This window comes from Mustela nivalis (assembly GCF_964662115.1).
Source record: "Mustela nivalis genome assembly, chromosome: 14".
NCBI classification, from domain to species: Eukaryota; Metazoa; Chordata; class Mammalia; order Carnivora; family Mustelidae; genus Mustela; species Mustela nivalis.
In genome coordinates, this window is record NC_139033.1 from 80906253 (window position 1) to 80932827 (window position 26575).

General features: G+C 54.2%; 1 protein-coding gene and 1 pseudogene across 27 annotated transcripts in view; one reads left to right on the forward strand and one right to left on the reverse strand.

Moving 5' to 3' along the window:
• The window catches only part of GNB1L (G protein subunit beta 1 like), a 70013-nt gene that overhangs the window by 26782 nt on the left and 16656 nt on the right, over positions 1-26575 (forward strand). For 18 of the 26 annotated variants that reach the window (XM_082697514.1, XM_082697535.1, XM_082697536.1 and 15 more), the window contains 5 exons: positions 496-641; positions 1012-1137; positions 6543-6705; positions 11537-11635; positions 16555-16770. In XM_082697514.1, the coding sequence (XP_082553640.1) occupies positions 517-641; positions 1012-1137; positions 6543-6705; positions 11537-11635; positions 16555-16770 (729 nt within the window). In that variant the 5' untranslated portion in view covers positions 496-516. The remainder of the gene's footprint in view (positions 1-495; positions 642-1011; positions 1138-6542; positions 6706-11536; positions 11636-16554; positions 16771-26575) is intronic. The other 8 variants (XM_082697539.1, XM_082697515.1, XM_082697529.1 and 5 more) reach the window with 3 other exon arrangements.
• LOC309847390 (glyceraldehyde-3-phosphate dehydrogenase pseudogene) lies at positions 19953-26507 on the reverse strand (annotated as a pseudogene). Its single transcript has one exon. The product of its transcript is annotated as a glyceraldehyde-3-phosphate dehydrogenase pseudogene (transcript).

A 26575-nucleotide genomic window follows, 5' to 3' on the forward strand; every position in this document is an offset into this window, starting at 1 on the left:
CAGAGTGGACAGCATGTCCAGCCATGTCATTGCTCCACTGTAGGGAGGAGAGGAGAGGGGCCTCATAAGGGAGGAGGGAGGCTGAATTTGCAGTACTCAGCCAGGCTCAGAGGCAGGACAGATACCTCCAGGTGTGTGGACAGCCCAGGAGTGGAGAAGCCAGCCTGAGGGAGGAGGAGTCACTCCTTCCGCTACCATGGCCAATGGGATTCAGGGACTCAGAGGGTATAGGGTGGGTGAACAGCAGGCCTTGGAGGCCAGAGGCAGGCTCTATGCGGGGTGCTGAGGGTGCGAGTGACCTCAGAAGGGTGCGGGCGCCACTGTGCCCCCCCCCAGAGATGGTGCAGGTTAGGGCCACAGTGATGCCATTTGGGTGTAGAGGCCAATAGGTGGGAGGGAAGACAGGCTGAAGGGGCTGGGCAGCATCCAGGGAGGCTCCTACTGCCTTCCTGAAGGATGACAGGTGGGTCACTTATACCTTTCCTTGGTCCCCAGGTGCCTGCACCCCCAGCCAGTATGGCAGCCTCCCCACTCCCACCGCCGGACCCCCAGTTTGTCCTCCGCGGTACCCAGTCGGCGGTGCATGCGCTGCATTTCTTCGGAGGAGCCCAAGAACAGGGATGCCCACTCCTCCTCTCAGGGTGAGTAGCTGCGGCCCCAACCCAACCCCAGGGGTTAGCCCATGATGAATTTAGGGGCAGTGGGCTACCAGTGAGCCAAGGGCTTATTTGGGGAGCTCAGTGACAGGCTCCCTATGCCTCTCCAGAGGAGTGGACTCTGCTGCGGGTGCCCTCTGAAGCTCCTGAGGGCTCTCTGCCTGCCATCCCTAGTAAAGGACCATGTGCCACTTTTACCCTTAGTTCACACGTCCAGCCGTCCTCTAAACTGAAAGCTCCGACTGAAATGCCTGGTCTACCAGCTGGGTGGTTTCTCTGCCAGCCCCACAGAGCATGCTGGGACTGTCCTCCGATCCCTCTCCCTGAGCCTGTGCTTTTGCGCTTGTCACAACAGGTCCCTGAGTGGGCTGGTGCACATTTGGAGCCTGCAGACGCGGAGGGCAGTTGCAACCCTGGATGGCCACGGGGGCCAGTGTGTGACCTGGCTGCAGACACTGCCCCAAGGGCATCAGCTGCTCAGGTGGGTCTTAATGGCAGCTAGTATAGTCCCAAAGGAGTCAAGCTGTGGCCCTCAGCAGGGGCCATGAACTTGCCATGGAGGCTCTCGGGGTCTCTCCCAGCTGCCAGGGCAGCCCCTCCCCATGGCAGAGCAGTGTGATCTCTGCCCTTGGCCCATCCGGAGGCAGTGTCCAGGTCCACTGGGTGCCCGTCGCTGCGGTCTTTGTGACCACTGCTCTGTCCAGGCAGATGCCTACTGAGACGAGCCTGATGGACATACAAAACAACTCTGTAGGGGCACCTGGGTGGCTCAGTGTGTTAAGCCGCTGCCTTTGGCTCAGGTCATGATCTCAGGGTCCTGGGATCGAGTCCTGCATCGGGCTCCCTGCTCAGCAGGGAGCCTGCTTCCTCCTCTCTCTCTCTGCCTGCCTCTCTGCCTACTTGTGATCTTTCTCTGTCAAATAAATAAATAAAATCTTAAAAAAAAAAAAAAAAAACACAACTCTGCAGTGGCCTGAGCAGAGGCCTCCCTGGTCTGCCAGGGGTCTCCAGTGGCAAGAGCTAGGGGTTCATGGCTGAGCTCCAGGGTTCTTCTTAGAGGAGCTTCAGCTTCCCTCCTGTGGACCCCAGGGATCTGGTGTCACCACACCTCTGATGAATGGTCCCCTTTCCACGCAGTGGTGCAGAACTTGTGTCTAAAGCCCGCCCACTGATTGGGGTTGTGCAGCCCTGAGAGCAGCCACCCTCTCTGGGCACTGGGAGTGCCACAGGGGCGCCCAGGTCCATGGCATTTGGGCTGACTGGTGACAAGGAGAGCAGGGTGGGCATGTGGCACTCCTGACAGAGGAAGCTGTGGTGGGCCCAGCTGTGAGAAGCTGGAGACTGGGCTGCAGAGCCCAGAGGGGCCGTGTTCTGGCACTGCCACCACGGCCTTGAAGAGGTGCCGGGCTGGAGACTCCAGGTGAGAGGTGGGCCAGGAGGTAGCAAGAAGGGGCTGGTGGGAGAGAGAATGAGCTTATGTCTAAGTTTAAGTGAAACTTTCCTGAATGCCCTCCAGGGCAGGTCTGCCTTCCTGCTAGGGACTCGGGTCCTGGGCATCTAGGCGCAATGGTTCCCAGTCCCCAGAGGACAAGGCCTGTCAGGGACACACCGTTTTGCGAAGCACTTTTGTGCCAGACATGCTGCTTCTACGCCCCTATAGGTGGCTCGCAGGTGATCGAAGAACCAGAGGTATCCAGGAGGCTGGTGGCCTTGGACGCGTGTGCCTGCAGAGCCACACGCTGGTCCTCTTCTCCCCCGGTTGGTGTGACAGGCCCTCCGTATGGTTGTAGACCTTCCCTGATGCTTAGAATAGACACTGCATCCAAATACCACACTAAAGCTCTTGTGCTGGATGCTGCTGTTTGTAAACATTCCTCCTGTGTTTTCAGCCAAGGCTTTAGGACCCTTGGCGCCTCCTGCTCCTCCAAGGCCCGGATGCCTTGGGCTGTTCTCAGGGAACCCCCAGCCCTGGGGTCCGACCCTCAGAAAGCTGGCCTGAGGGGCACCTGGGTGGCTCAGTGGGTTAAAGCCTCTGCCTTCGGTTCAGGTCAGGATCTCAGGGTCCTGGAATCGAGCCCCGAGTCGGGCTCTCTGCTCTGCAGGGAGCCTGCTTCCCCCTCTCTCTTTGTCTGCCTCTGCCTACTTGTGATCTCTCTCTCTCTGTCAAATAAATAAATAAAATATTAAAAAGAAAGAAAGAAAGCTGGCTTGACATTGTGTGGGGAGGCAAGCGGCAAGGGCAGCCTGTGAGTGAATGTCGGACGGTCGATCCTTCCCCTTTCCAAGCCGGACAGCACAGCAGTAGTCGTGCTCCAGGCAGGGGCCTGTGGGTCGGGAGGTCTGCAGCGCAGACCGTGCACGTTCTTGGAATGCCCAGGTGCGTTTACGTTGCACTAGACGCTGGGCGCCCAGCTGTGTTTGGAAGCCAAGTCTCTCCAAAGTGGCTCTTGAGAAAGGAAGGTACGCTTTCATGTCAAGGGGAGGCTGGAAGACAGAAAGCTGGGGGCTTGAGGGCACACCTGTGCCCAGTGACAGCCACCTGGGTGGGTGTGTTTCCTCCCTCTTCTATGGCTACCGTAGCACCCTTGCAGAAGAGTGCACAGAACAAGTTTGCAGACTGTTGTACTATCACGGAGTGGACACCTGGGTAACCACTGAAGTCAGAGGCAGAGCCCTGACGCGGGCTCCGTTCTCATCCTCAGGAGGCAGCCCCCTTGCCCTCTTTCTTGCCTTACCATTGGGAACAAGCATGTCCAAAAACCATAGACTTGTTAGGTCTGGTTTTTTTTTCTTACTTACAAAAATGGCATCATGCAGAACAGCTTCCTTTGTATGGGACTGCTTCCGCTCAGCTCTACTTTGTGAGCTCCACGGTGGGTGCGTGTAGCTGTAGGGCTCTGTGTGGGATTTTCCTGTGCGGTGTTCCACTGGATATGTGTGAATGCTCATTCTACTGTCAGTGGAGATCTGGATCATCCACTTGGGGATGAGAAGCTTAAGGATTAAGACCCCAGTCTGGGTCTCCGGGCACCCGGTGCATGCGTGTCTGCAGAATGGACCCTGGACCCAGAGGTGGGGCATTGGCCACAGGGTGTGCATGTACTGGGTGGCTCAGAAGGTGCCAGGCTGCCCCCAGTGCAAGCGCCCCCACCTCTGCGCTGCTTTCTGGGTACAGCCTCATTTGCATTTTCCTGACCACTTAATGAGCCAGCCCTCTTCTGCAGTCGTTAGCCACTGGGATAGAGTCTCCCTTCAATCCGCATTTCTCTAGCAGACTGACTACCTGTTCTCATTGAGTTATAGGAGGTTTTTTAATATTCTAGATGTGGCTGATATTTATATCACCAGGTGCTGCTCCCACAAAGTGACTTACAGTTCTCACTCTATGATGTGTCAATGAGTGGAAGTTAGCCATTTAAATGGGGTCAGAGCTGCCATCTTTCCCTTATGGCTGGTGCTTCTGTGTCATGTGAAGGAGTCCCAGCAACAGGTCATGAAGACCTGATCTCTCAGGAGCTTCCCTCCTGTTCCTTTTTGGCCCACACCGCAGCTGGAATTGGCTGTTGGTGAGGTATGCGTTCTTTGTTTCTATATGGATAGCCAGTGGTTCCATCCTCCCTTTCCTCATTTCCCCTCCCAAGTTCAGGGACACGGGTGGCTGAGGAAGTGGATGGTGCAGGGTGGCTTCGAGGCAGAGGTGTGGGAGCAGCGTGCCCAGTGGCCAGAGAACCAGGGTGATGGGGGCAAGGTCTCAGAGGTAGCTGGGGAGGTTGGGAGATTGGCTGCATCATGCAAGCAAGTTTGTCAGTGGAGCGTGGCAGTGAATATTTTGAGGAAAATGGGAGGCAGCTCTCTCCCAGTCAGAGAATGGAGTCACACACCTGAGGAGGAGGAAGGGGAGGAAGAAGCCTTGGGGCATCAGCATGAACTTGTGAGGTTTTGAGAGTATATACCCAAAGATAGGTGCAGAAATACTTGATGTGTGAGTGTGTTTGCCTGTGTGTGTGAGAGGGTTATGTATGTATGAGCTATGTTTCCATGTGTGAGTGAGGTGTGTGTGTGAAGTATGTCTTTGAGTGTGAATGTGTACATGAGGTGTGCTTGTGTGTATTTGAGGTATGTTTGTGTGTGACTGTGTGTGTGAGGTATTTTTGCATGTGTGGGTGAGGCATGTGTGTGTGAGGTGTGTTTGCATGTGTGGGTAAGCTATGTTTGTATCTGAGGTGTGTATGCAGGTGTGGGTGAGGGGTGTATGTGAGATGTGTTTGCGTGTGTGTGTGAGGTGTGTTTGTGTGTGTGTTTGCGTGTGTGGGTGTGGGGCGTGTGTGAGATATGTTTGCATGTGTGTTTGCGTGTGTGGGTAAGGGGGGGTATGTGAAGTGTGTTTGCATGTGTGAGTGTTTGCATGTATGAGAGAGAGGTGGGTGTGTGTGTGAGTGTGTGTGTATTTCCTGGCTCGACTGAGAGAGCCTGGCGGCAGCGGCACCTCACAACAGTAACCACACCAGCGCCCAGACCTTGGTTTGCAAATATCTCTCTGCACTGGAAGGAACAAGGATTCCTTGGAGAAATGATTCTGGATCTGGAATATCTTGCTGATGGACATGTGTCAGAAGGACTCTGAGCCAGCTCAAAGGGGGTCCCGCTGGCCAATCTGGGATGGTTTGAGCACAAAAATAAATAATGGGAAGTGTAGATGACAGCCCACTGAGTAATACAGGAACACGCAAATCCAAGCTGATGGAAACAGAGAGCACAGAAGGAGAGGGGAACACCCATTCTTCCTGTAGGATAGCGACTCGTAAATGGAGGAGGTGGTGGGTGTGGGAGTCCCCTGCCAGTGGCTGGGAAGGCCCCATTCCCCCATTCCGGTTTGATGTCTCTGTAAAAGTATTTGCTTTTAACTCGAGTGAACACACTTTTCCAGAACTCTGCAGATCGGCTATCTGCCCTCCTCCTGGGTGCAGTGTGCAAGACATTTGTCACAGTCTGCAGTTCATCTTGGGAGCCCAACACCCTGATTGTTTTCTTAACTTATACACACTAACGTTTGCTCTTTGTGGATTGTTCTGTGGGCTTGACGATGGCCACCATCACAGCAGTCCCCCCCCCCCTTCCCGCCTAGCCCAGGGCCACATAGGGCTGTCAGCACCCTGCATGGCCTCTGTGCTGCCCCCTGTAGACGGGAGCCCCAGTCCCCCACTTGCCGTCATGCCGTCCTGGAAACATCCCAGCAGGGGAGTCATGCCATAGGTGGCTTTTTGGCTCTGGCCTTTTGGCTCATAGCAGAAGGCATCCGATATTCCTGTGGGTTGTAGCACATGTCACAGTTTGTCCCTGTCTGTCACTGAGTGGAATTCTGTGGTGTGGAGGCACATGGTTGGTTCCCCAGCCTCGTACTGAAGAGTTGCGTCGAGTTTGGGCAGTTAGGAACAGAGCTGCTGTTTGTGTACAGGCTTTTGTGTGAATACAGGTCTTAAATTCACTTGGGAAAACTTGTGAGGGTGTGATTGCTGGGCCATCACAGTTAATTCACAGAGGGAGGGAGGAGGGTGAGCTCACATTTTGGCAGCACGGGGAATGGCAGGAAGAGCCGGGGAGGCTGGTCATGGGGCATGTGTCGCAAAGCTCACTGGCACATGGCTGATGGTGCTCCTGTGGGATGGCCCATGAAGGTGTCAGGCCTCAGGCATCTTGGATACAAAGCCCTTCCTTGGCTGAGGTGCCCCCAGCCAGGTAACGCATACCATCTGGGCCCCTCTCTGGAAGGTGTCCCCTGCCTTTCGTCAGCATCAGGCTGGCCCCAGCATGCTGGCATTGGTCTAGGTAGGATACCTGGTCTGCTTACCTTGGAGGCTCATGGCCTTTCTCCTCTTGGTTTGGCAGTCAGGGCCGGGACCTGAAGCTGCGCCTGTGGGACCTGGCAGAGGGCAGGAACACCGTCGTGGACTCCGTGGCCCTGGAGAGCATGGGCTTTTGCAGGAGCTCTGTCCTCGCTGGGACTCAGGAGCGCTGGATGCTGGCTATGCCGGGGAGAGGTAGTGACGAGGTGAGTGCCAGCCTGCCTGGTACCTGGCTTCACAAGCTGCTTGCACTTGGTTCCCCATCCTGAATGCCTATTAGAGGAATTCTGTGCCTGCCACAGGAGTCCCATGGAGTGCCAGACTGCAACTCCAGGGGCCTTGGTCTGGCTGCTGCCCCAGTACCCAGTACTGCACAGCATGGGGCTCGAGACCATCAGGAGTGCAGGGGCAGAGACTGCCTGGAGAGGTCCTCAGAGGACTTAGGAACAGGCATGCATGGTGGGGAGTCTCGGGCAGGCCAGCAAAAGATGGTGGGAGAGAAATCGTGGCCTTCTGGTAGTCTGGGCATCAGGGGCAGCCTTTTGGGTTGCTGAACTGAGTTCTGGCATGAGAGGCCTTGATCAGACCTGGAATGCTGAGGGTTGGGGGAGGCTGGCACTGGGGTAGTAAGTGCAGAACAGAGGGTGCAAGTGAGAGGGGAACTCAGAGAACCGGGCTCCAGGTGGGCGTGATGGAGCCTCGGAGGTGACTGTCAGATGGAGCTCTGGCCAGAGTGGCCAGCAGTGGTTGGTGATGGAGATCTGGTCAGGCTGGGCAGTGTGTCCACACCCCCAGAGGCAGAAGAGGCAGAGTCCGCCAAGGGGAACAGGTGGTGGAAAGCGAGGGTGGAGGGTAAGGTGGAGGATGAGGGTGTGGCTGGAGGGGCCAGCACTTGGGGAGCTGAAGGGAAATTGAAGAAGAAACCCAGGAGCAGCAATCAGACAGGCCTGTTGAGTGTTGGGGGCATAGGCGCTCAGGGTCTGGGCCGAGTGTGGGGTGCTATAGGCTCTGATCCCGGGGCAGGGAGGGCCCGGGGGTACACACATCCAGAGAGAGGGAGCCTCCTGTCTGCCGCCCATGGCCATGTCTCCCTGTGTTCCCTGCCGGCCCCAAGGGGCTGTGCGGCAGGCGGCGCTGGGCAAGGACATGGGGCCCCATGCCCACAGCAGTGAGGTTTGGCCCCTACCCAAGAAGACTCGTTTGTCTTAAAGCAGATTCAGTTAATAAATAATGAGAATGGAACAGGCATTTATTTGTTCATGATTGCGTTTAAATCGCCAATTAGGAGCTACATACACTTTTCTTGCCAATTTGCCAAAAACCTGTTAAAAGTTTTATGAATGTGAAAAGAGAGGGGTGTGCTTCCTCCCGGACAGCCGGGGCCAGGCAGCGCCAAGCCTCGCTCCTGCGCTGCATGCCGTAGAGCCCAGCCCTCCCCACTGAGCCCAGCCCTGTGCTGCCCTCTGCTTCTCAGCCTCTCTGGGCCTTCCTGGCTGCGCATCCCACCCCTGGGGTCTGGCCCCTGACACCCAGCATGTGCTGCTTCATGTTGTTTTTAACTGGCTTGCTAGCACCCTAGTCGCCAGTGCAGGTGGCACCTGTGGTTTTTAGGAGCAGCAAGTCCAAGGACCTCAGATATCCTGGGAAAATGGTTGTTTTCCATGTTCCCATCTGGAATCTGCCTGGCTGGAATCTGCTTGGAAAGGCATTGCTGGCCTATGCCCAGACAATGCCCAGGGAGGACATGCTCCCACCCTGCTCGGCCGTCTGGGTGGCCACGCTTGCCCAAACCAAACATTTTACCTTCTGGAAACTAAGGTTGCAGTCGAGTGCCAGATGGAAAGTACACTGGTATCTGGAGGAGGCTCCAAGCGCAGGCGTCCAGGACCTTGCCAGAGCCCAGAGCCTAGAGCCCTTTGTCGGACTCACAGCGGCTCCTGGGCTTGCCCTGGTCCTTGAGCCCTGGGCTCCTTGCTCTCCTACACCCAGGATGTGGCTGTGGGTACTGCCACTCACTCTTCCTCCCATAGTGTCTTGCTCAGGCTTCGGGGCTGTCCTGGTTTTCCCCCTCTACTCCCTGAGCTGACTTGCAGGGTGACTCACCCCTACCTGAGTCCCTTGCCTTCACACCCCTCCTCACTGCCACCAGAGGGACCTTCCTTGGCCCACAGATTGGGAGAGGCCATCCCTCACCATACCTCTGTGCCCTTGTTCCAGGCCATGCAGGGTGTGGGCCCATGCACACTGTGTGTCCAGGGCCTTCTGTTTCTTCTGGCGTCCGTCTCCCCACGAGCACATGCAAGCAATCAGGGTGGCTTCTCTCCCCAGGTCCCAACTACCCAGTCAATATCTTTTTTAAAAAATATACTTTAAAAAAAAAATTTTTTTTTTTTTAGGGGGCAGAGGGGCAGAGGGAAAGAAAGAGAGAGAATCTTTTTATTTTTTTATTTAAATTTTTAAAGGATTTTATTTATTTATTTATTTGAGAGAGAGAGAGCATGAGTCATGGGCAGAGGCAGAGGGAGAGAGAGAAGCAGGCTGTCCACTGAGCAGGGAGCCCCATGTGGGACTCAATCCCAGGACCCCGAGATCATGATCCAAGCCAAAGGCAGACGCTTAACAAACTGAGCCACCCAGGCACCCATATTTCTTTAAACTTTTTTAAAGGATTTTATTTATTCACTGATAGAAAGATCACACAAGCAAGGAGAGCAGCAGGCAGAGGGAGAAGGAGAAGCAAGCTCTCGTCTGAACAGGGAGCCCGATGTTGGACTTGATCTCAGGACCCTAGGATGATGACCTGAGCTAAAGGCAGATGCTTAACTGGCTCTGAGAGAGAGAATCTTAAGGAGGCTCCACGCTCAGCAGGGAGCTTGTTTCTCCCTCTCCCTCTGCCCTCACACTGCTAGCAGCTTTGCTGCTTTGCATGTGCACAGGGCTGGGTGCGCAGGTGTCCCGACCCAGAGGAGCAGTTCTTTCTCTGTTCTATGGAGCATCTGGCCTCCTCGGTGAGCACGCCCTGGCTGGGGCCCACAGGCTTCCCACAGTGTCTACAGCTGATTCTCAAAACAGTAAGCCTGAAATTGAGTTGCTGGTATTCACTGCCAAGGACACAGAGGCTCCGAAAGCCCACTCCCCTTTTCCTGGGTTTTCACCTGACTTCTGGGACATCCTTAGGTTCCGCTGTGTCTTGGTTGCCATGTGACTTTTCTTGCATGTCTTTTTATTTTGCTAGAGCTCCTCCTTGAGCATCTTTGCTGTTCCAGGGGCTCCTTCTAGCAGCCTCTTACTTGACGACAGTAACAACCGCTCACATCACTGAGGGTCTTTTCTGTCTCCTTGGTGGCCAGTAAGGGCTGCGGGGGCTGGTATGGACACTGATCTGCAGGCCCCACAGACACTGGGGGAGCCTGTATGCGTGTGCATACGTAGGTGTGTGCCTCTTTGTGGGGACGTGTTCGTACTCTGCAGCAAGCCTTTCCCTGAAGGCACTGTGTGGGCCTCTGGTATGAGCCCTGACCAGAAGGTCCCCACAACCTCAGCCTGTGGGTGTGCTGCCCCCATGCAGGCCTGCAGCTGGGAGGCCCGGGCCACCATGCCACTGGCTTTCTACCCTGCCTGCAGCGTGCCTTCGGACAGACCCAGCGTGCAGGTAGCAGATCGTGAGAGGACTCAGGACTTAATCTCAGGCCTTGGGCTGGTTCTCCCCTGTGGGTTAGTGAGAGCAGCCCAGCTCACACCCACCTGCCTCCAGTTTACTGGGTGACTGAGACAGCAGGCCAGCTGTCCCTTCAACACCCCCCACCCCCACCCCAGACCCTTTATCTGCAAACCAGAAGATGTCCTCTTGTTGGCGAGGGACGATGTGGCTTCATAGTGGCTGCACGCTGTCAGCACAGCCCCTCTCATTGGCATCAAGCTGGCCCGAGGGCTTTTCAAGCCTCCCCATCATGGAGTGGCAGACCTGCTTCACATGGAATCCCCTCTACCTCCAAGCACCACAGGAGGGGGCGCCCTTGTCCCTGCTTGCTGGAGATGAGGCAGTAGGGATGCAGATGGCTGGGGGAACAGTTTCTAGGGAGGGCAGTGCTCTAGGGCCCAAGCCTGTTCCTTGTGGCTGCAGCTATCCACTGCAGATGGTGTGGGGCAGAGCTTGGCCCAGCTCAGATGGACAGGCCTGAATGTGACCTGGTTGTGTGGACCAGAAAGGCACATCTTCCAGCCCGGACGCAGGAGGGCCTGCCCCTGCATTCAGGTGACACAAAACACCACTGTGATACCCAGTATAGAGGTGTGGGGTGTCAGGACCAGCCAGGCCCCAAACACAGTTCCCTTTGGTGCATACCATGTTCATTTCCTAGACTTGCTGGTGATTCCCAGTGGTCCCTTGTGCATTTTCTTTTCTTTCTTTCTTTCTTTTTTTTTCTTTTTAAGATTATTCATTCATTTGTCAGTGAGAGAAAGAGCACATCAGGGGGAGTGGCAGGCAGAGGGAGAGGGAGAAGCAGGCTCCCTGCTGAGCAGGGATCACGATGTGGGACTTGATCTTAGGACCCTGGAATCATGACCTGAGCTGAAGGCAGATGCTTATATAACCGACTGAGCCACCATGGTGCCCGCCCCCACGTGCACTTCTGTAAACCATCTGATGCACCTGAGATAGTTCAGAGTTGTTCACATGAAAGCCCACATCAGGAAAGAGAATGAGGCAGAGATCAGGAGGATGGGTAAACTGAGTCAGTGCCCAGCAAGCCCCCTACTCAGTGAAGAGGTAAAAATCAGGAAAGGCCAGAGGTGGTGATGCTGGTGAGAGGGACATGCCGGTCACTCAGGAATGACGTGTGAGTTTCACAACACCCGGCAGTGCCTGAACCCACGAGCCTATGTGGCCTAATTAGAAGGCTCGGCTCCCAGGTTCCTCTGGGGAGCAGACAGAAACTCGCAGCAGCCTTGGCTAATCGCCTTAAAAGTCTCTTGTTTGTATAGCACAGGCTCGACTTGGCGCCTGCCCAAATCAACTTGTTTTCTTACCGTCAGGTTCAGATTCTGGAGATGCCATCCAAGACGTCAGTGTGCACCCTGAAGCCGGAGGCAGATGCCAAGCCAGGCATGCCCATGTGCCTGGAGCTGTGGCAGGTAAGGCCCAGCGCACGCCAACCACGCCCTGCCAGTCACGCCTTCCAGGCCGTGAATCATGCCCCATTCAGGATTTAGTTTATCGTCAGTTTATCGTCAACCACGAGCCCCCTGGGAGCCTGTATGCACGCTGCCTTCTGCAGCCTCAGTGTCCCCCCCCAGGGCCTCCTGCTGCCCCCCTACCGCTGCCGCTTGTCCTACAAATTGCCCCCGGGGCGGGCCTGGCTTATGCTGTCCTCTGCAGGGCTCCACCCCACCCCCTGCACCGGCCTGGGCAGTGAGGAGGGACAGTTGGGTCAGAGGAGCAGCCCCCTCCTGCAGAGGGCCACGAACTCCACTCCTCTTCGCACGCCCATGTGCATCCCTGCATAGGGCTAGGAGGGAAGTGCTGACTAACTCTGCAAGCCCGCCCGGCCCCTGCTTGGCTGGGGATTACCTTCTGTGACTTCTTTGCCTCCAAGGCAGGAGTGGGCTTAACATGCTGACTTTCCCTGTGGCCACACTTGGCATTTCTGACTTACAGCCATTTCCTTCTTTCTTGTCTATTCTTTCTGCTTAGAGAGGGTCAGAAGACATCTCCTGGGGCTGGCAGCTGAAGCCTGGGACCAGGGAGTGGGTTATACTCCAGAGTCCTGGCAGCATGGGTTTTGGCTCCAAGGCCAAGAGTGAGGTCTTGGGAGGGATCCTCCTGAGCCCGCCCACTTGCCTCTACTAGAAGTCCCATGCCTCCACAGGGAACAGCACTGGCTCAAAGTGCACTACTGTTCTGCTTCTCAGGGCTGCTGCTGTTTGGGGCAACAGAGCTGATGATCTGGTGTGTTCACCTGGTAAGAATGCCAGGCAGCACCTTTGCAGTGACAGAGACTGCGGTAGATAAGTCCTTGACCGGTGTCTGCCTTGGGGAGCACGGCTTATAGGCCATTTTCCCAGCTCTGTTCAGTTCACCAGCACCTTCTAGGAGCTACCTGAGCCTGCCTGAGAGTGGGAGGAGGTGATTCCTGCCTCGTGCCGCGCTTCTTGTTTGCACTTCTCCCAAGATGGGCTTGGGCACTTTGGGGATGTCTATGGGGCCAAGAGGACCCACAGGGCCAGGTACCTCATCAGAGCCCTTGCCCCATGCTTTTCATCCCTCCACGGACCTGTGCCTTCTTGCCATTGGTTTCCTCCTGTGCAGTTTCTTCACGAACATTCCAGTTGGAATTTGTTTCGATAAACTGATTCCACCGCTCAGAGACAAGCCCACGGGGAGCTGAGCAGAGGGGTGGGGGTGGGGCTACAAGATGACCGTGCTCCTGGCACCTGCAGGTTTGTGGCGGCGAACCGCCTGAGGTCTGCACGCCTAGGGCTGCGGTGTGGTGCTCACACTTCCGGGCAGGGCCTTGCGGCTGCACCCGCTCACTCTGCTTCCCTGGAAACACCGCCATTGCGTAATCATGTAAAAATTCCAGAAGAAAAATGTATAGAAATGGGATGTACAAACTTGTTAAGGTAATTAATATAGTTGACAGAAGGACAAATCGAGTTTTTGTTAGTTGATACAGATCCAACGCAAAGCGTTCTGTTAAAAGAGAGTTGACATTAATTTTTCTTTTTTTTTTTTTTTTTTTGACATTAATTTGAAATGTCCTTTTTTTCTCTCCAAACCTGAAGGTCCAGGTTGTAGTTTATTAATCTGAGTGTGGCAGAGGGACCTGACACGGTATTTCTCACTGAAACATTCAGATGTATTCTTCTTTTTTAATCTTTTTTTTTTAAAGATTTTATTTATTAGAAAGAGAGGGAGAGAACACCAACAGGGGGAGGGCAGAGGCAGAGGGAGGAGCAGACCCCTTGCTGAGCAGGGAGCCTGATGTGGGGCTCCATCCCAGGGTCCTGGGATCATGACCTGAGCTGAAGGCAAACACTTAACAGACTGAGCCACCTAAGTGTTCTGTATCTTTTTTTTTTTTTTTTTAGATTTTTAAAAAAACTTTATTTGAGAGAGCATGCAAGAGGGGGCAGAGGGAAAAGAGAAAGTAGATTCCCTGCCCAGCGCCACACCAAGGGGATCTACCTCTGCACTCTAGGATAAAGACCTGAGCAGGAAGGCAGACAGACTGAGCCACCCAAGCACCCCAGATTCTTGTTTGGCTCTTCAAAGTGGCTGACTTGCATTGAATTAGGTTGATTATCATATTAAAGCTCAGGAATACTGATCACAGCAGCCCTGAGAAGAGGCTTTCAGACCCTGGACGTAGGGTCCCCTCCAGTGAGCTGGGAGCTCCCTACAGTACTGATCCCAGCAGATGCTGTAGGCGGGGCCTGCCTGCTGTGGTCTCTCCCAGTTAGGGTGCCCAGTGACAGGAGAAGACACAAAGCAAATCCTTCTGGCAACTTTAGGTCCTCGCCCCATGGAGATCAGCCTGTCCCCAAAGGCCTGAGGCCATGAGACTGCTGTTCTACCTGTGGCGCCTGTAGCTGGGGTCCGCAGGGGCCCTGCAGCATGGATGGGAGCAGCAGCCGTTCGGGCTAGAGCTCAGAGCTTGGTCACCCTCAGCAACAGTGAGGCGAGCCCCTGCAGGTTGGTCTGGCTCCTATTCTGATAGGTGGGTGACTGGCATACAGCCCGTGAAAGCGCCGAGACGCTCAGAACCCAGAGACCACACGGGCATGCTACAAACTTGGGCTGCAGAGACGGACCAGAACCAATGTGTTGGCACTGAGAGGAGCAGCGCCCTGGGGCGGCAGGGTGGAGGAGAGGCTGGGCAGAGGCAGGGTGGATGGGAAAGCAGGCGACAAGACAGATCACTGCCCCGAAGGGAACAGACCCAAGTGGGCCCCAGGTGAGCTCCTCAGAGCTGACCTCTTGTGTGGGACCGGGCAGGTCTGGCCTAGGGGGTTGGTGTGAGTTCCTGGTCAACAGACAGAGCACTGGGCTGTTCTCATCTGGCTCTCACTCTCCTAGCAGGGTCCAGATGTGGTTGCTCATGGGGGAAGGCCCTTTCTGGAGAGGCACAGTGGCCTGGGACGAGGTACCTGAGCAGAGGGCCTAATCGCTTCTTCAAGCAGTCTATACGTGTCTGGAGAAAAGCCTTATAAATAATTTTGTGCTGCACAAAGTTTCCAGTCAGGTGACTTGAAAGATACCAAAGTGGAGCTCTTCCCCATTACAGAACTGCAGAGAAAGCGTATTGACCCTGACGGGTTCGCATGGGAGGCCAGACGGAGGCAGGGATCACGCTCGGCTGCTTCCAGCCTTGGCCCCTCCGTGGCAGCATTAGCAGGCAGCTACACACACAGGGTTCATGGTCATGGGGCCCTTCTCCTAACTGCTTGCTCAGTCGGGCCCACTTTGGGGGGCAGTCAGCCTAGAAGAGGCCTTCGGGAGGGGCACAGGCTGCCACAGGCTAAGTGAAGCTAAGAGCCTTTCTTTGTATGTATGAACACGTATTATCATCAGAAAAAAAATGTCAGAGCCGTTCCTGTGGATGTGCAGGAGACATCCTCCAGGCTAGCTGCCATCTCCTTCTGATCAAAGAGCCACTCGGCATCAGGCTCCCCCTGGCTCCCTTCACTAACCAGGGCCCCAGTGATGTATATCACACCTTAAAGCCTCAGTTTCCCCTTCTGGTACACAGAGAGAGCCCTGCTTCCAGGTGTAGAGGATATAGTGTGCTCTTGTTAGACACATGATCTGGTGCCTTTTGGCTGAACCCAGTCACCTTGCTTAGCAGAGCAAAGGTTCTTTCTGGGCACTCTGTGATGTGTACAGCGTCGGGGCCTAGAGCCCCTTGGGGTGGGTGGAAGCACCCACGCAGCTCATAACGGGAGCTCCAGCAGGTGGGGAAGGAGAGGCTTCCTGGCGCCATTAGCCCGTGATCCGTGAGCCCCAGGTACTCTGCTCTGTGCCAGGCCTTGCCGCCAACAGGGGACTGACTGTTCTGGGAGTTGCAGATAACCCAGGAAGCAGCCTTGCCGAGCAGCTCCAACCCCTCTGCTGCCAGGACCCCATTCTTACCACTGCATGCAGAGGCCAGACGCATAGTTCCCGGAGGCTCAGCTGAGCTCCTGGCTCTTGGAAAATTCACTGGGGAGGGGGTGTGCTCAGTTATTTCTGACATTTTGAGTGACGCTGACCCCAGGCAGCTCAGCAGGAAATGCAGAGACAGTGAGAGCAAAAGGCATCGGCAGGCGTGTGCTTTGCCCCAGAAGCAACCTGGGTCTCTGTCCTGGAGACTGGGCACCACGCACAGGGCTGCCACTTTCAGTGCTGGGGTGACACGGCGTCCCGCAGTGCTCCCCTGGAGTGGTTGCCGAGGTGAGATAAACGAGGCGTCTGTCCCGGGTGCAGAGCCCTCTGACCCGCGTCCTCATTCATCACAATAGCTCAGGGCCGGCAGAGCTCGGCTCACACCAGTCAGCGCCCTGGCGACTCACCAGGCCTGGGGGGGTGGGGGGCTTCCACGGCGACGTTGACAAAGCACAGAAAGTTCATTTTTCATTGAGATGGAGTTCGCGATTTCCTTTGGCTGGCAGTTCTAGACAGGTGACCGGCCCCACGAAGGAGTGGCCACAAGTCTCAGCCTGCAGAAAGGAGGCAGGAGGAAGCTGCAGCACCCGTCCCCGCTGGCAAGCAGCAGTGGCCTGGCAGCGTGAGGTGGGGGCCATGCCCGGGCGACCCTGGGCTCGGCGCCCTCCAGTCTCGGTCCTCAGAGAGCGCCAATGCTGGCCCGTGCCAGCCTGGTGCCACTGGTGTCTGCTCTCAAGGGGACACATGGAGCCTCCAAACTGTTACTGCCGTGTGAGGAACACGAGGAATCGGTACCTGGCTGGGCCACCTCCAAGGCCCAGCGGGGGAGGCCGCCACTCTCCAGAGCCCCTTCTCCCCCAGAATGTACTGGAGCCTTCTTCAGGAGCTGACGGCTGTGCTGTCCCCACAGGCTGACTCCAATCCCCGCCCACTCCTCCTGGCCGGCTATGAGGACGGATCGGTGGCCCTGTGGGACGTCTCTGAGCGGAAGGTGTGCAGCCGCGTCGCCTGCCACACGGAGCCCGTCATGGGCTTTGACTTTGACTCCCAGAAGACCAGGGGCGTCTCGGGCTCCGCGGAGAAGGCGCTGGCTGTCTGGAGCCTGGATGAGCAGCAGGCCCTGCAGGTCAGTACGCCAGACCCGAGGTGTCATTTATCCTGCTTTGCACTAACAGTCTGATAGGCTGAAACAATATTTAGGCATGAAGAGGAGTTGTTGCAGATCCCTGGCTAATTAATCACTGTGAGGCGGGGTGCAGGCCAGCCTGTCCACGGGGCCGGCGCAGGAAGAAGGGGGCGTGGGCGCTTGTGAACCGTTCACATGGTTTGGGTTTCTCTCAGACCTCGGGTTAACAGCAGTCACGTCTTGTCCATCTAGAGAAAAGGCATGTAGAGTCCAGGGGTAGGCAAGTCCATTTGCAAAGACTCAGAGGAATTCGGTAGGTAAGGAACTGATTAATCAACCCAAACCAACCCAGTGTGGAGAAACTCACAGAGTCACGCCCCCAGGGCAGTCTGCAGGCCAACACCAGGGAAGCTGTTCCTCTCTGCCTGCCTCGTCAGGGAAGGGGTGTGAGGCCTCAGGCCAGAGCGGGATGTTGCTGAAAGCCTTCCATGAAGTCTCAGTGGGCTTTCCCTTCCCACATGGCTTGTGGAGCACTTGGGGGCCAGGTCTGGGCCTGTGGCTGGTGCTCGGGCTGCCCTGGCCCAGCCTGCACCCTCAGCCCTGTTTGGAACCTTGGGGGTAGAGTTGGGGGTTGGGGAGCCTCCTGTGCAGGACTCACACGAGGACAGGTCCCAGGGGGGCTGCAGGTCACGGGATGAGAGGTTTGATGCCTCTTGGCCCCCAGAGGGTGACCTGGTGCACTCTGGCATCTTGGGGTGGCTGAGGAGTCCCTATTAGCCAGGAAGCCTTGGAAGGAGGAGACTTGGCCACTTGACTAGCTCGTGGAAGCTGCGTGGAAGGGCAGCACTCTAAACCCAGGTCTGGTTGGGGAACAGGGCCCCAGTTGGAAAATGTGTGGCCCTTGGGGAGACTGCCAGCAGTAGCAACGGCAGGCTTGGCGCCTGGCCTTACCTGGGCGCTCATCGCTGGAGTGCTGGAGGACAGGACTGCCCCTCTGTGTAGGAGCTATGGGGGAGAAGAAGGCATCTCCCCTCACCAGGTGGTAAAGCCTGCCTGCTAGGCTGGCAAGTCTGCTGTACCTCACACTTGCCTGGCCTGGACCCTCACAGCCAGAGGAATAAGATCTGAGCAGGCACCACCAAGCCCCTGAGGCACGACGTGGGTTGGAGAGGGGCAGGGCGGGCCCCCAGGGAAACTAAGAGCGTGCTGCAGTGCCTAGCAGGTGTCACGCATCCTGGGTGCTACCCTGGGCGGGGGGGGGGGGGGTTCCGGCATTGCCACCAGGGCATCCCGAAGGAGGGATGGAGCCAGGACAGCTGGGGCAGGGGTCTTATGTGGTAGGTGAGGAGTCCTGGGGAAGACAGAGGCTGAAAAGGAACGAGGCAGCGGGGTGCTAGAGGGAATGGTGAAGGACAAAGAGGCTCAGAGGCGGACACAGCTCAGGCAGAGGGAGACCTGGGAAGGGTGCTTTCATGTTGAAGCTGGAATTGGGACTGGCATCCTAGAAAGAATGATCCAGAGCAAGTGGCCAGCAGTGAAAGGGAGGGAACTGCCCACTGTCCTGGTGTGAGGCTGCCTGGTGTCTCTCTGGGTGGGATCAGAACAGGAACCTGAGGGTGGGAGCGGCCGGCCAGAGCCCAGCAAGAGAGGAGAAAGGGGGTCAGTGTGATATTAAGGGACGGGTGCACGTTTATGCTTCCTCAGCACTGCTCTTCCCCAGCAGATCAGCTTGTGCCAGTACATGGCCAAATTACAGTAAAGGCAACTAGCCGTCTGTCTTTCTGTCCTTCTTTGTCTTAGAGAGCCCCATGGAGGCCCTGGGGGAAGGGAGGGTTAGACAGGCCTCCACATGGGGCCAGGCCTGGCTGTGGTGGGGCAGAGCTTCTCATGCCTCTGTCCCAGCAGAAAGGCCCCAAGCCCTTGGAATGATGGACCTGAGCAGGAATGGGAGTGAATGTCGTCGTGATGGGTGTCATCTTTAAGACTGGGGCAGAGCCAGGCTGGTGCTGGGTCTTCCTGTCCTCAGCAGAGGAGGGCATCTCACTGGGTGTCGAGCCCAGCCAGGTAGGCCTTGGAGTTCTCTCTTACACCCCTCCTTCCTGTTCCTTGAGCCTGGTGGGGACAAGCCCAGGCCTCCACCTTCCCACTGTGGGGTCCAGGGCTCCATCCCACTGGGGCTTGAATTTCATCAGCCTGACCTTGCAAAAGGCTGAAGACTCGGGGTGCTTCCCTGAGAACCCCACTCCAGACTGCAATACCCCCAGGACCCCAGGAAGGGTCCCCTCCTGCCGACCTGACCCAGGTCTGCCTGGTCTCTGCCGGCTTGCTGGGGAAACAGCTGCTGGAACTTAAGACTTAAATTTATGGGGCACGTTCCAGTCCAGAGATGAACTTTTACTGTACTGATGAACTGAAAAGTTAAAGCACAGAGGATTATTAATGAATTTGAAAGTTAAAGCAGAAGGGGAACCAGGCACCGCGGGGTGGACGTGGTGGTTACGTGACGGTGTTACTTGGGGCTCCGGGCCCCACGCAGCAGCACACATCAAAGCAGGAGGACAGTGCCCCTCCCGCCGAGCACAGCCACTGAGAACGGCTGCATGTCAGGTTCCGAGTTGGCCCCAGAGTTCCTGGAGGTTTTCAGGTTGTGACACAAGGCCCCTGAGGAGGAAGGTCAGGGGCCGGTGCCCACAGGCATCCACGGGCATCCTCGCCCCGAGGTCCTTGCACCGTGCTGGCTCTCTGCTGCAGCTGCCTTCCCTGGCCCTTGAGCCACGTGGGCACAGATGGGCCTCACCTCACAACCCGCTGCTGGAGTCTCTAATGAGCCCAAATCAATCTCTCCCGGGCGGGCGCTGGGAGTGGAGACGCAGATGAGGTTTCCCGCAGCAGAGCATGGGTAATGAGAACCAGATGGCGGCCGCGCCGCATGCACATTCCTGGCACCTGAGGTCATGTGCTGTGAGAGCCACTAGTGGCCAGGGATCCCTCTCAGAGGGTCCTTATCCGGGATAGGTGTAGCCAGGGACCATGGCAGTGACTGGGAGCCTTGGGCCACCCTCCTCAGGACACTGTGGCCTCGGGGGCACATGGCAATGCTGGGCCACTCGCTTGCCTTCCAGAGGTGGCTTTTCCTCCAGCCTCCAGGGGTTCGGGCCTTGGCTGTCGTCAGACACAGGTGGTGTGCAGACCTGCTCCTTCCTCCCACACTTGGGCAGGGCCCATGGCCTTGAAGCAGGGGCTGATTTACGGCCAGCAGTATTTTTAGGCCTTTAAGTAATATTGAACCACTCCCCCCAACCACCCCAGCCAGCCTGGACTGGGAATCGGACCAACCACGCTTCCCCGAGGTGCACCCATGGCTGGTTGGCCAGGCGTCCCCTTGTCCTGTTGTGCATTTGCTGCCCTTTCTCTCAGTCCCCGCCCTCTAAATTGTCAGTGGCAGGACCTGTGGACCTGAAACCAAGCAAACTGTGAACACAACTCAACCCCCCATAGGCATCTCAGGAACACAGCAGAATAAGCAAGGCTCTGGCGGCCGTGACCATGAACCGACCCTGTTGGACCCTCCTCGGGAGTCTCCTCCTCGGGAATACAAGCGCAGGACAGGGACTGGCCTCTCGTGGTTGAGGTTGCCGTCAAAGCTTCTGCTGCTGCTTCTCTTCTTTCCTGCCAGGGGAGCCTACTTTCTGCCTTCGCTTCGGGACCAGAGTCACTCCCGCCCCCGTGGGCAGTGCTGGGCATCTTCCCTCCTCCCAGGTAGTAACATGGCGCGGAAGACGTTCTGTGCCCTAGACCCAGCTTCCAGTGTGTGAGAACCATGGCTCTGGGGCGTCTATGGAAATTCAAATTCCTCTTCCCCTGGCCTTTGGTTCTTGGTGATCATCAGCAAGAGCAGACTTGAAAGCAGCCCTTTTCTCCCTGTTTTCCCTGATGGAATATGAAGGAGGTGACCCCCAAGCAGGGCCCCACATGGGTTCCAGGGAGTCCATGGCTCCGAGCCCAGGGGTCCCCTGGCTACTCCTGGCTTAAGGCAAAGTCCACAGAAGAGAAAAGGATAAGGGATGGTGATGGTCATCAGTTCTCATTTCCAGCCCCGTGTTCTGGTCCGTGTGAGTGGAGAGGGGTTCAGGCACACGTAGGATTTGCCTTCTCACCCATGCACAGTGGCCTTGGCTCCTGTAGTCCTTCTCCAGCATGTGCCACTTGGTGGTCTAGACATCGTGGTGCCCCAGTTGGTGGGCCAGGTACTGGCCTGAGCCCTGGAAGAGTAGGAGGGGGAGTCCCTGACCATGAGATGTGGGGCAGGCGTGGAGGTGACTGGGCGGGTCTCTGGGGGGCTGCCTGAGTGCTGATTGCCTGAGTGCTGATAGCACTGACCAGGAGCCCAGGCCATGCCACAGGGAGGCCAGGGCTATAGTGAGCCACCCACACGCTACAGCTTGGATGGCATGCAAGTTTGCTGTCAGGTTTTGCAAGGGTCTCATTGTGGAAGATCCTCCTTCTGCTCCTAGTGGAGAAAGAATCTGGATTGTGAATAGGCATTTGAGATGTCAGACTTGGGGCTTTTCTTCTCAAATTAGTTAACTTAAATGAATTGCATTATTTTATGATATCAAAACAACCACATAGTCTTAAAATAACCCATTAGAGAGCCTGTAGATTTCTGTGTGGTGGGGCTCCTTTGGAATTGTTTGGGACCATCAGTCGGCCTCTCAGTAAACTAACCTGCACCCCCTCCCCTGTTACCCCTCTCTGCTTATGGTGTTGGGGTATGGGGAGTCCCAGAATCAAGGCAGGCATCCGCTTCTCTCCTGACCTCTGGATAAGCTGGTAGGGGGTCTGTTTTGTGAGTGGCCATGGGTTGCTGTTTTCTCCTGCAACAGGTGTTTTCTCTGCAAGGAAGGCTTGATTTTCTTCTTGGACTGATACAGGTTTCTGGATTTTTTGGCGGGGGGTGGTAAGTTGCCTTTTTCTAAGAATGTGTCTCTGGGCATAAAAACCTTTAAGATATTTTCTTTCTTTTTTTTTTTTTTTTAAGATTTTATTTATTTATTTGAGAGAGAGACAGTGAGAGAGAACATGAGGGGGAGAAGATCAGAGGGAGAAGCAGACTCCCCATGGAGCTGGGAGCCTGATGTGGGACTCGATCCCCGGACTCTGGGATCATGACCTGGGCCGAAGGCAGTCATCCAACCAACTGAGCCACCCAGGCGCCTAAGATATTTTTAATACTACCCCTCTTTTAGTTCTTTGAAATGACTATGTAGACTCTACTGTATTTACAAAACTGTCCCATTTTTTATTCCTGATCAGTCTTATCTTTGTTGATCTTTAAAAATCTTTTTTTCTATCATGAAGAGTCTCTTATGGTTTGAAAGAAAAAGAAAAAAAAGCAACAAAATAAAAAAGACCAAAAAAATCCTTTTCTTTTTCATCATTTCTGTTCTGATATTTCCTTTCCTTCCTCCTGTGTTTTCTGGGGCTTGGTCTGTTGGTCTGACTTGAACTGGGTATGGAACCCACTTGTTCTCTCTGCCAGCCAACCCCCAGTGGCAGCTGCAGCCTCTCTGCAGCCCTCTAGCTGCATTCCACGTTGGGAGATGTCACTGTCTTCATTCTGTGGGGGGGACCCAATTTTTGTTTGTTCTCTGACTGCTGAGCTGATCAGAGTGTTTTTATGTTTCCAAATGTTTGATTTTTTCTTTCTCCCCAGTATTTTTTTTTTTTTAATTTTTGGATTTCTAACTCAATGCCGTTGTGGTCGGAGAATAAGGTCTGAATGATATCAGCTCTCTGAAATGTGGAGGCCAGTCCCGTTGACATAAGTATTCCACATGTGTGTGGGAAGGAAGTGCTTCTTGTTGCTGGGTGCATGGCCGTCCTGCATGCACTCAGGCAGTCGTGGGGGCCGTGCAGTCCGACACCATCCATGTGACTAGGCGCCTTGGGAAGGGGCAGGGAGACCCCGGCCCCAGGACACATCTTGGCAACTTCTCTGGCATCCTGTGTGTTCTTCTGCATTTTGGAAGCTGGCTTAGGAACATCCGGGTTTAGCACGGTCACCTTCCTGGGGAATTGAACCTTTATACTTTTGTGACTCTTGTTATCCCTGAGAAGAATTTTTGCCTAAAAGCCTGTTTTTCCAATTCTTAATGTGGTCCATGCCAGGTTTCTTCTGATTATAATACTTACTGTATTATAGCTTTAATATAGCTTTAAAAATATAGCTTTAAAAAATATATAGCTTTAAAAATAATTAATATAGCTTTTAAAAAAATCTTTTGCCTTCAACTTGTCTTCAGATATAGATATCTCTCTCGCAGAGTTGGCTTTGCCCACGAATTGGGTCTCATTGCTGCTCTTTTGTACTGTAAACGTTGCCCGGGCATTCTTATTCCTCAGGCACTCCTTCCAGAGGCCGAGAGAGCTGCCTGTTATGGAACATCTAGTGGGGACCTCCGACTGTGTGAATCTGCCCGTTGATGGTACCCACAGTTCTAGGTACTTCTCTGGGTTTGTCCTGGCTCCCCACTGGACTGTAGGGGAGCCCACTCCCAGCCAACTCACCAGCCTTTGGGGTCTGGCCCTCAAATTTTGATTTCTGTGTCTTCATTTTTGTTCAGTTCGAAATACTTTCTATTGTCCCTGACGATTAATTCTTTGATCCAGTTGTTCCTTAGAAGTAAATTACTTAGTTTCCAAATATTTGTTGATTTTGTAGATATCTTTCGTCTAGCTTCATTCTGCTGTCAGTGAAGGAACCTGCACAATGTCAGCATTTAGCTATTTATTGAGGCTTGTGTTTGGCCCAGCACAGGCTGCATTACATCTTGGTGAGCGCGGGTGTTACGCATTTGTTGGGCGGAGCATTCGTCAGCACGACCTTGGTCAAGGTGGTTGGTAGCCTTAGCGTCTACCATATCCCTGCCAATTGTTTCATCTAGTTTTTCACTAGTTACTGAGCGAGGTCTTTGGATCTTTGAGTGTGGTCGTGAATGTGCCTATTTCCCCCTTTCTGTCTGCTTTGCTTCATGAATTTTGAAGCGCTGTCATTACATGCATTAAGGTGGTGACCACATCCGGCTGAATGGTCATCATGAAATATCCTTCTGTAGCTCTTGTCATGTCTTTTTTTTTTTTTTAATAGTAATTTAATTTTTTTTTTAATGGAAGTGTAGTTGACACCCAACAAATGTTACCTTAGTTTCCGGTGTAACACATTCTTTATCTTGGGGTCGATTTAGTCTGAAGCTAATGCAGCAGCACCAACTTCCTCAGGTTTCCTCTTTTTGAGGCATGTCTCCCTTATTTTCAACCTAGGTCCGTCTCTTTATATTTAAAATGGATCTTTGGCTGTCTTGCTTTTCAGTCCTTCCTGATAATCTCTGCCTTCTGATTGGAGCACTCAGTCTGTTTGTACTTAATGGAATTAGTGGTGTGCCTGGCCTTAAGCCTGCCATCTTGATACTGGTTTTCCAGTTGTCACTTCTGTTTTTGACCCTCTTTTACTCCTTTCCTGCCTTCCTGTGTGTTAATCAAATATTCATTTTTTCGTTTTCCATTTTATTTCCTCTCTTGGTTTCTTTGCTATCACTCTTATCATTTTCTTCTGAGCGGCTCCTTGCAGGTTCACAGTACCCATTGTCGATGTACCCAGCCCTACTCAGTCAGTGCTGCTGCGCCACTCTCCCAACATGTGTCATACCCCATGCTAGAAGGATTCCGTTTACCACCCTCCCATCCTTTCTCCTGCTACAGTTATACCTTTTAATTCTGCATGCCTTATAAACTTTTCAATGTTATCGGCTTTACGTTAAACTATCAGTTATTAAACCTGAGAGCAAGCCCTGAGCTGAAATCGAGAACCAGGAGCATAACCGACTGGGCCACCCAGACACCCCCAGGTTTTTTTTTTTTTATATAAACAAAGAATAGTACTATAAATGTGTTTTCTCTTCCTTAAGATTTTATTAATGTTTTCTTATCTCTGGCTTATTGCAAGAATATGCAGGATATAATACATATAGCATACCAAATACATGTTAACTCTTCATGTCATCAGTAAGGCTTCCAGTCACCAGAAGGCTGTTGGTAGTTTTGGGGGAGTCAGAAGTGGTAAGTGGGTTTCCAGCTGCATGGGGAGTCAGCACCCCTAACCTGCGTGTTGTACAAGGGTCAACTGGAGTTTATATTTACCCATCTCTTACCATTTCTGGTGCTCTTCCTGTAGATCCCTGTTGTTGTCTGGTTTTATTTCCCTTTATGTGGAAGAATATCCTTTGGCATTTCTTGAAGTATAGTTCTTCTGACAAAAGATTGAAGATTCTCTAGCTTCAGTTTATGAACAATGTCTATTTCATCCTCTTTTGTTGGGGGGGTACAGTATGTATACTTTATTGATGGTACATGACAAGGTAGGGTTCCCCAAGCTCCTCCCCTTCTTCAGGGGGTCTGGGATGGAAATAGTGGAGGTTAGGAGATTCTCAGTGTTTGGGGGGATAAGTTGGGGCAGGGATTCCCCAGCAGCTGAGGGCCTCTCTCTTCCTCTTGCTCTGGCTGGGGCTGATGGTCCAGGGGGCTCTTACTCCTTGGAGGCCATGTGGACCATAAGGTCCACCACCCGATTGCTGTAACCAAATTCATTGTCATACCAGGAAATGAGCTTGACAAAGTGGTCATTGAGAGCAATGCCAGCTCCAGCATCGAAGGTAGAGGAGTGGGTGTCACTGTTGAAGTCACAGGAGACAACCTGGTCCTCAGTGTACCCCAGGATGCCCTTGAGGGGGCCCTCTGATGCCTGCTTCACCTCCTTCTTGACGTCATCATATTTGGCAGTTTTCTCCAGGCGGTAGGTCAGATCCACGACAGACACATTGGGAGGGGGGACACAGAAGGCCATGCCAGTGAGCTTCCTATTCAGCTCAGGGATGACCTTGCCTACAGCCTTGGCCGCACCAGTGGAAGCAGGGATGATGTTCTGGGCAGCCCCTCAGCCGTCACGCCACAGCTTCCCAGAGGGGCCATCCATAATCTTCTGGGTGGCAGTGATGGCATGGACGGTGGTCATGAGTACTTCCACAATGCCGAAGTTGTCATGGATGACCTTGGCCAGAGGAGCCAAGCAGTTGGTGGTACAGGAGGCATTGCTGACAATCTTGAGGGAGTTGTCATACTTCTTATGGTTCACACCCATCATGAACATGGGGGCGTCAGCAGAAGAAGCAGAGATGATGGCCCTCTTGGCCCCGCCCTTCAAGTGAGCCCCAGCCTTCTCCATGGTGGTGAAGACCCCATTGGACTCCACAACATACTCAGCACCAGCATCGCCCCATTTGATGTTGGTGGGATCTCGTTCCTGGAAGATGGAGATGGACTTCCCATTGATGACAAGCTTCCCATTCTCAGCCTTGACTGTGCCGTGGAATTTACCATGGGTAGAATCATACTGGAACATGTAGACCATGTAGTTGAGATCAATGAAAGGGTTATTGATGGCGACAATATCCACTTTACCAGAGTTAAAAGCAGCCCTGGTGACCAGGTACCCAGTATGGCCAAATCCATTCACTCCAACCTTCACCATCATGTCTCAGGCACGTGGCTGGCACTGCACCTGAAGATGCGGCTGTCTGTCAAACGGGGAAGAGCAGAGAGCCTATTTCATCCTCTTTTTTAAAAAAAACAATCTAGGGATAATAGTTTTGTTTTCCTTCATGCGCTTTAGAGGTGTTGTTCCATTGTCATCTGGTGTCCATAGTTTCGAATAAGAATTCATTGTATCTCATCATTATTCCTAAACACA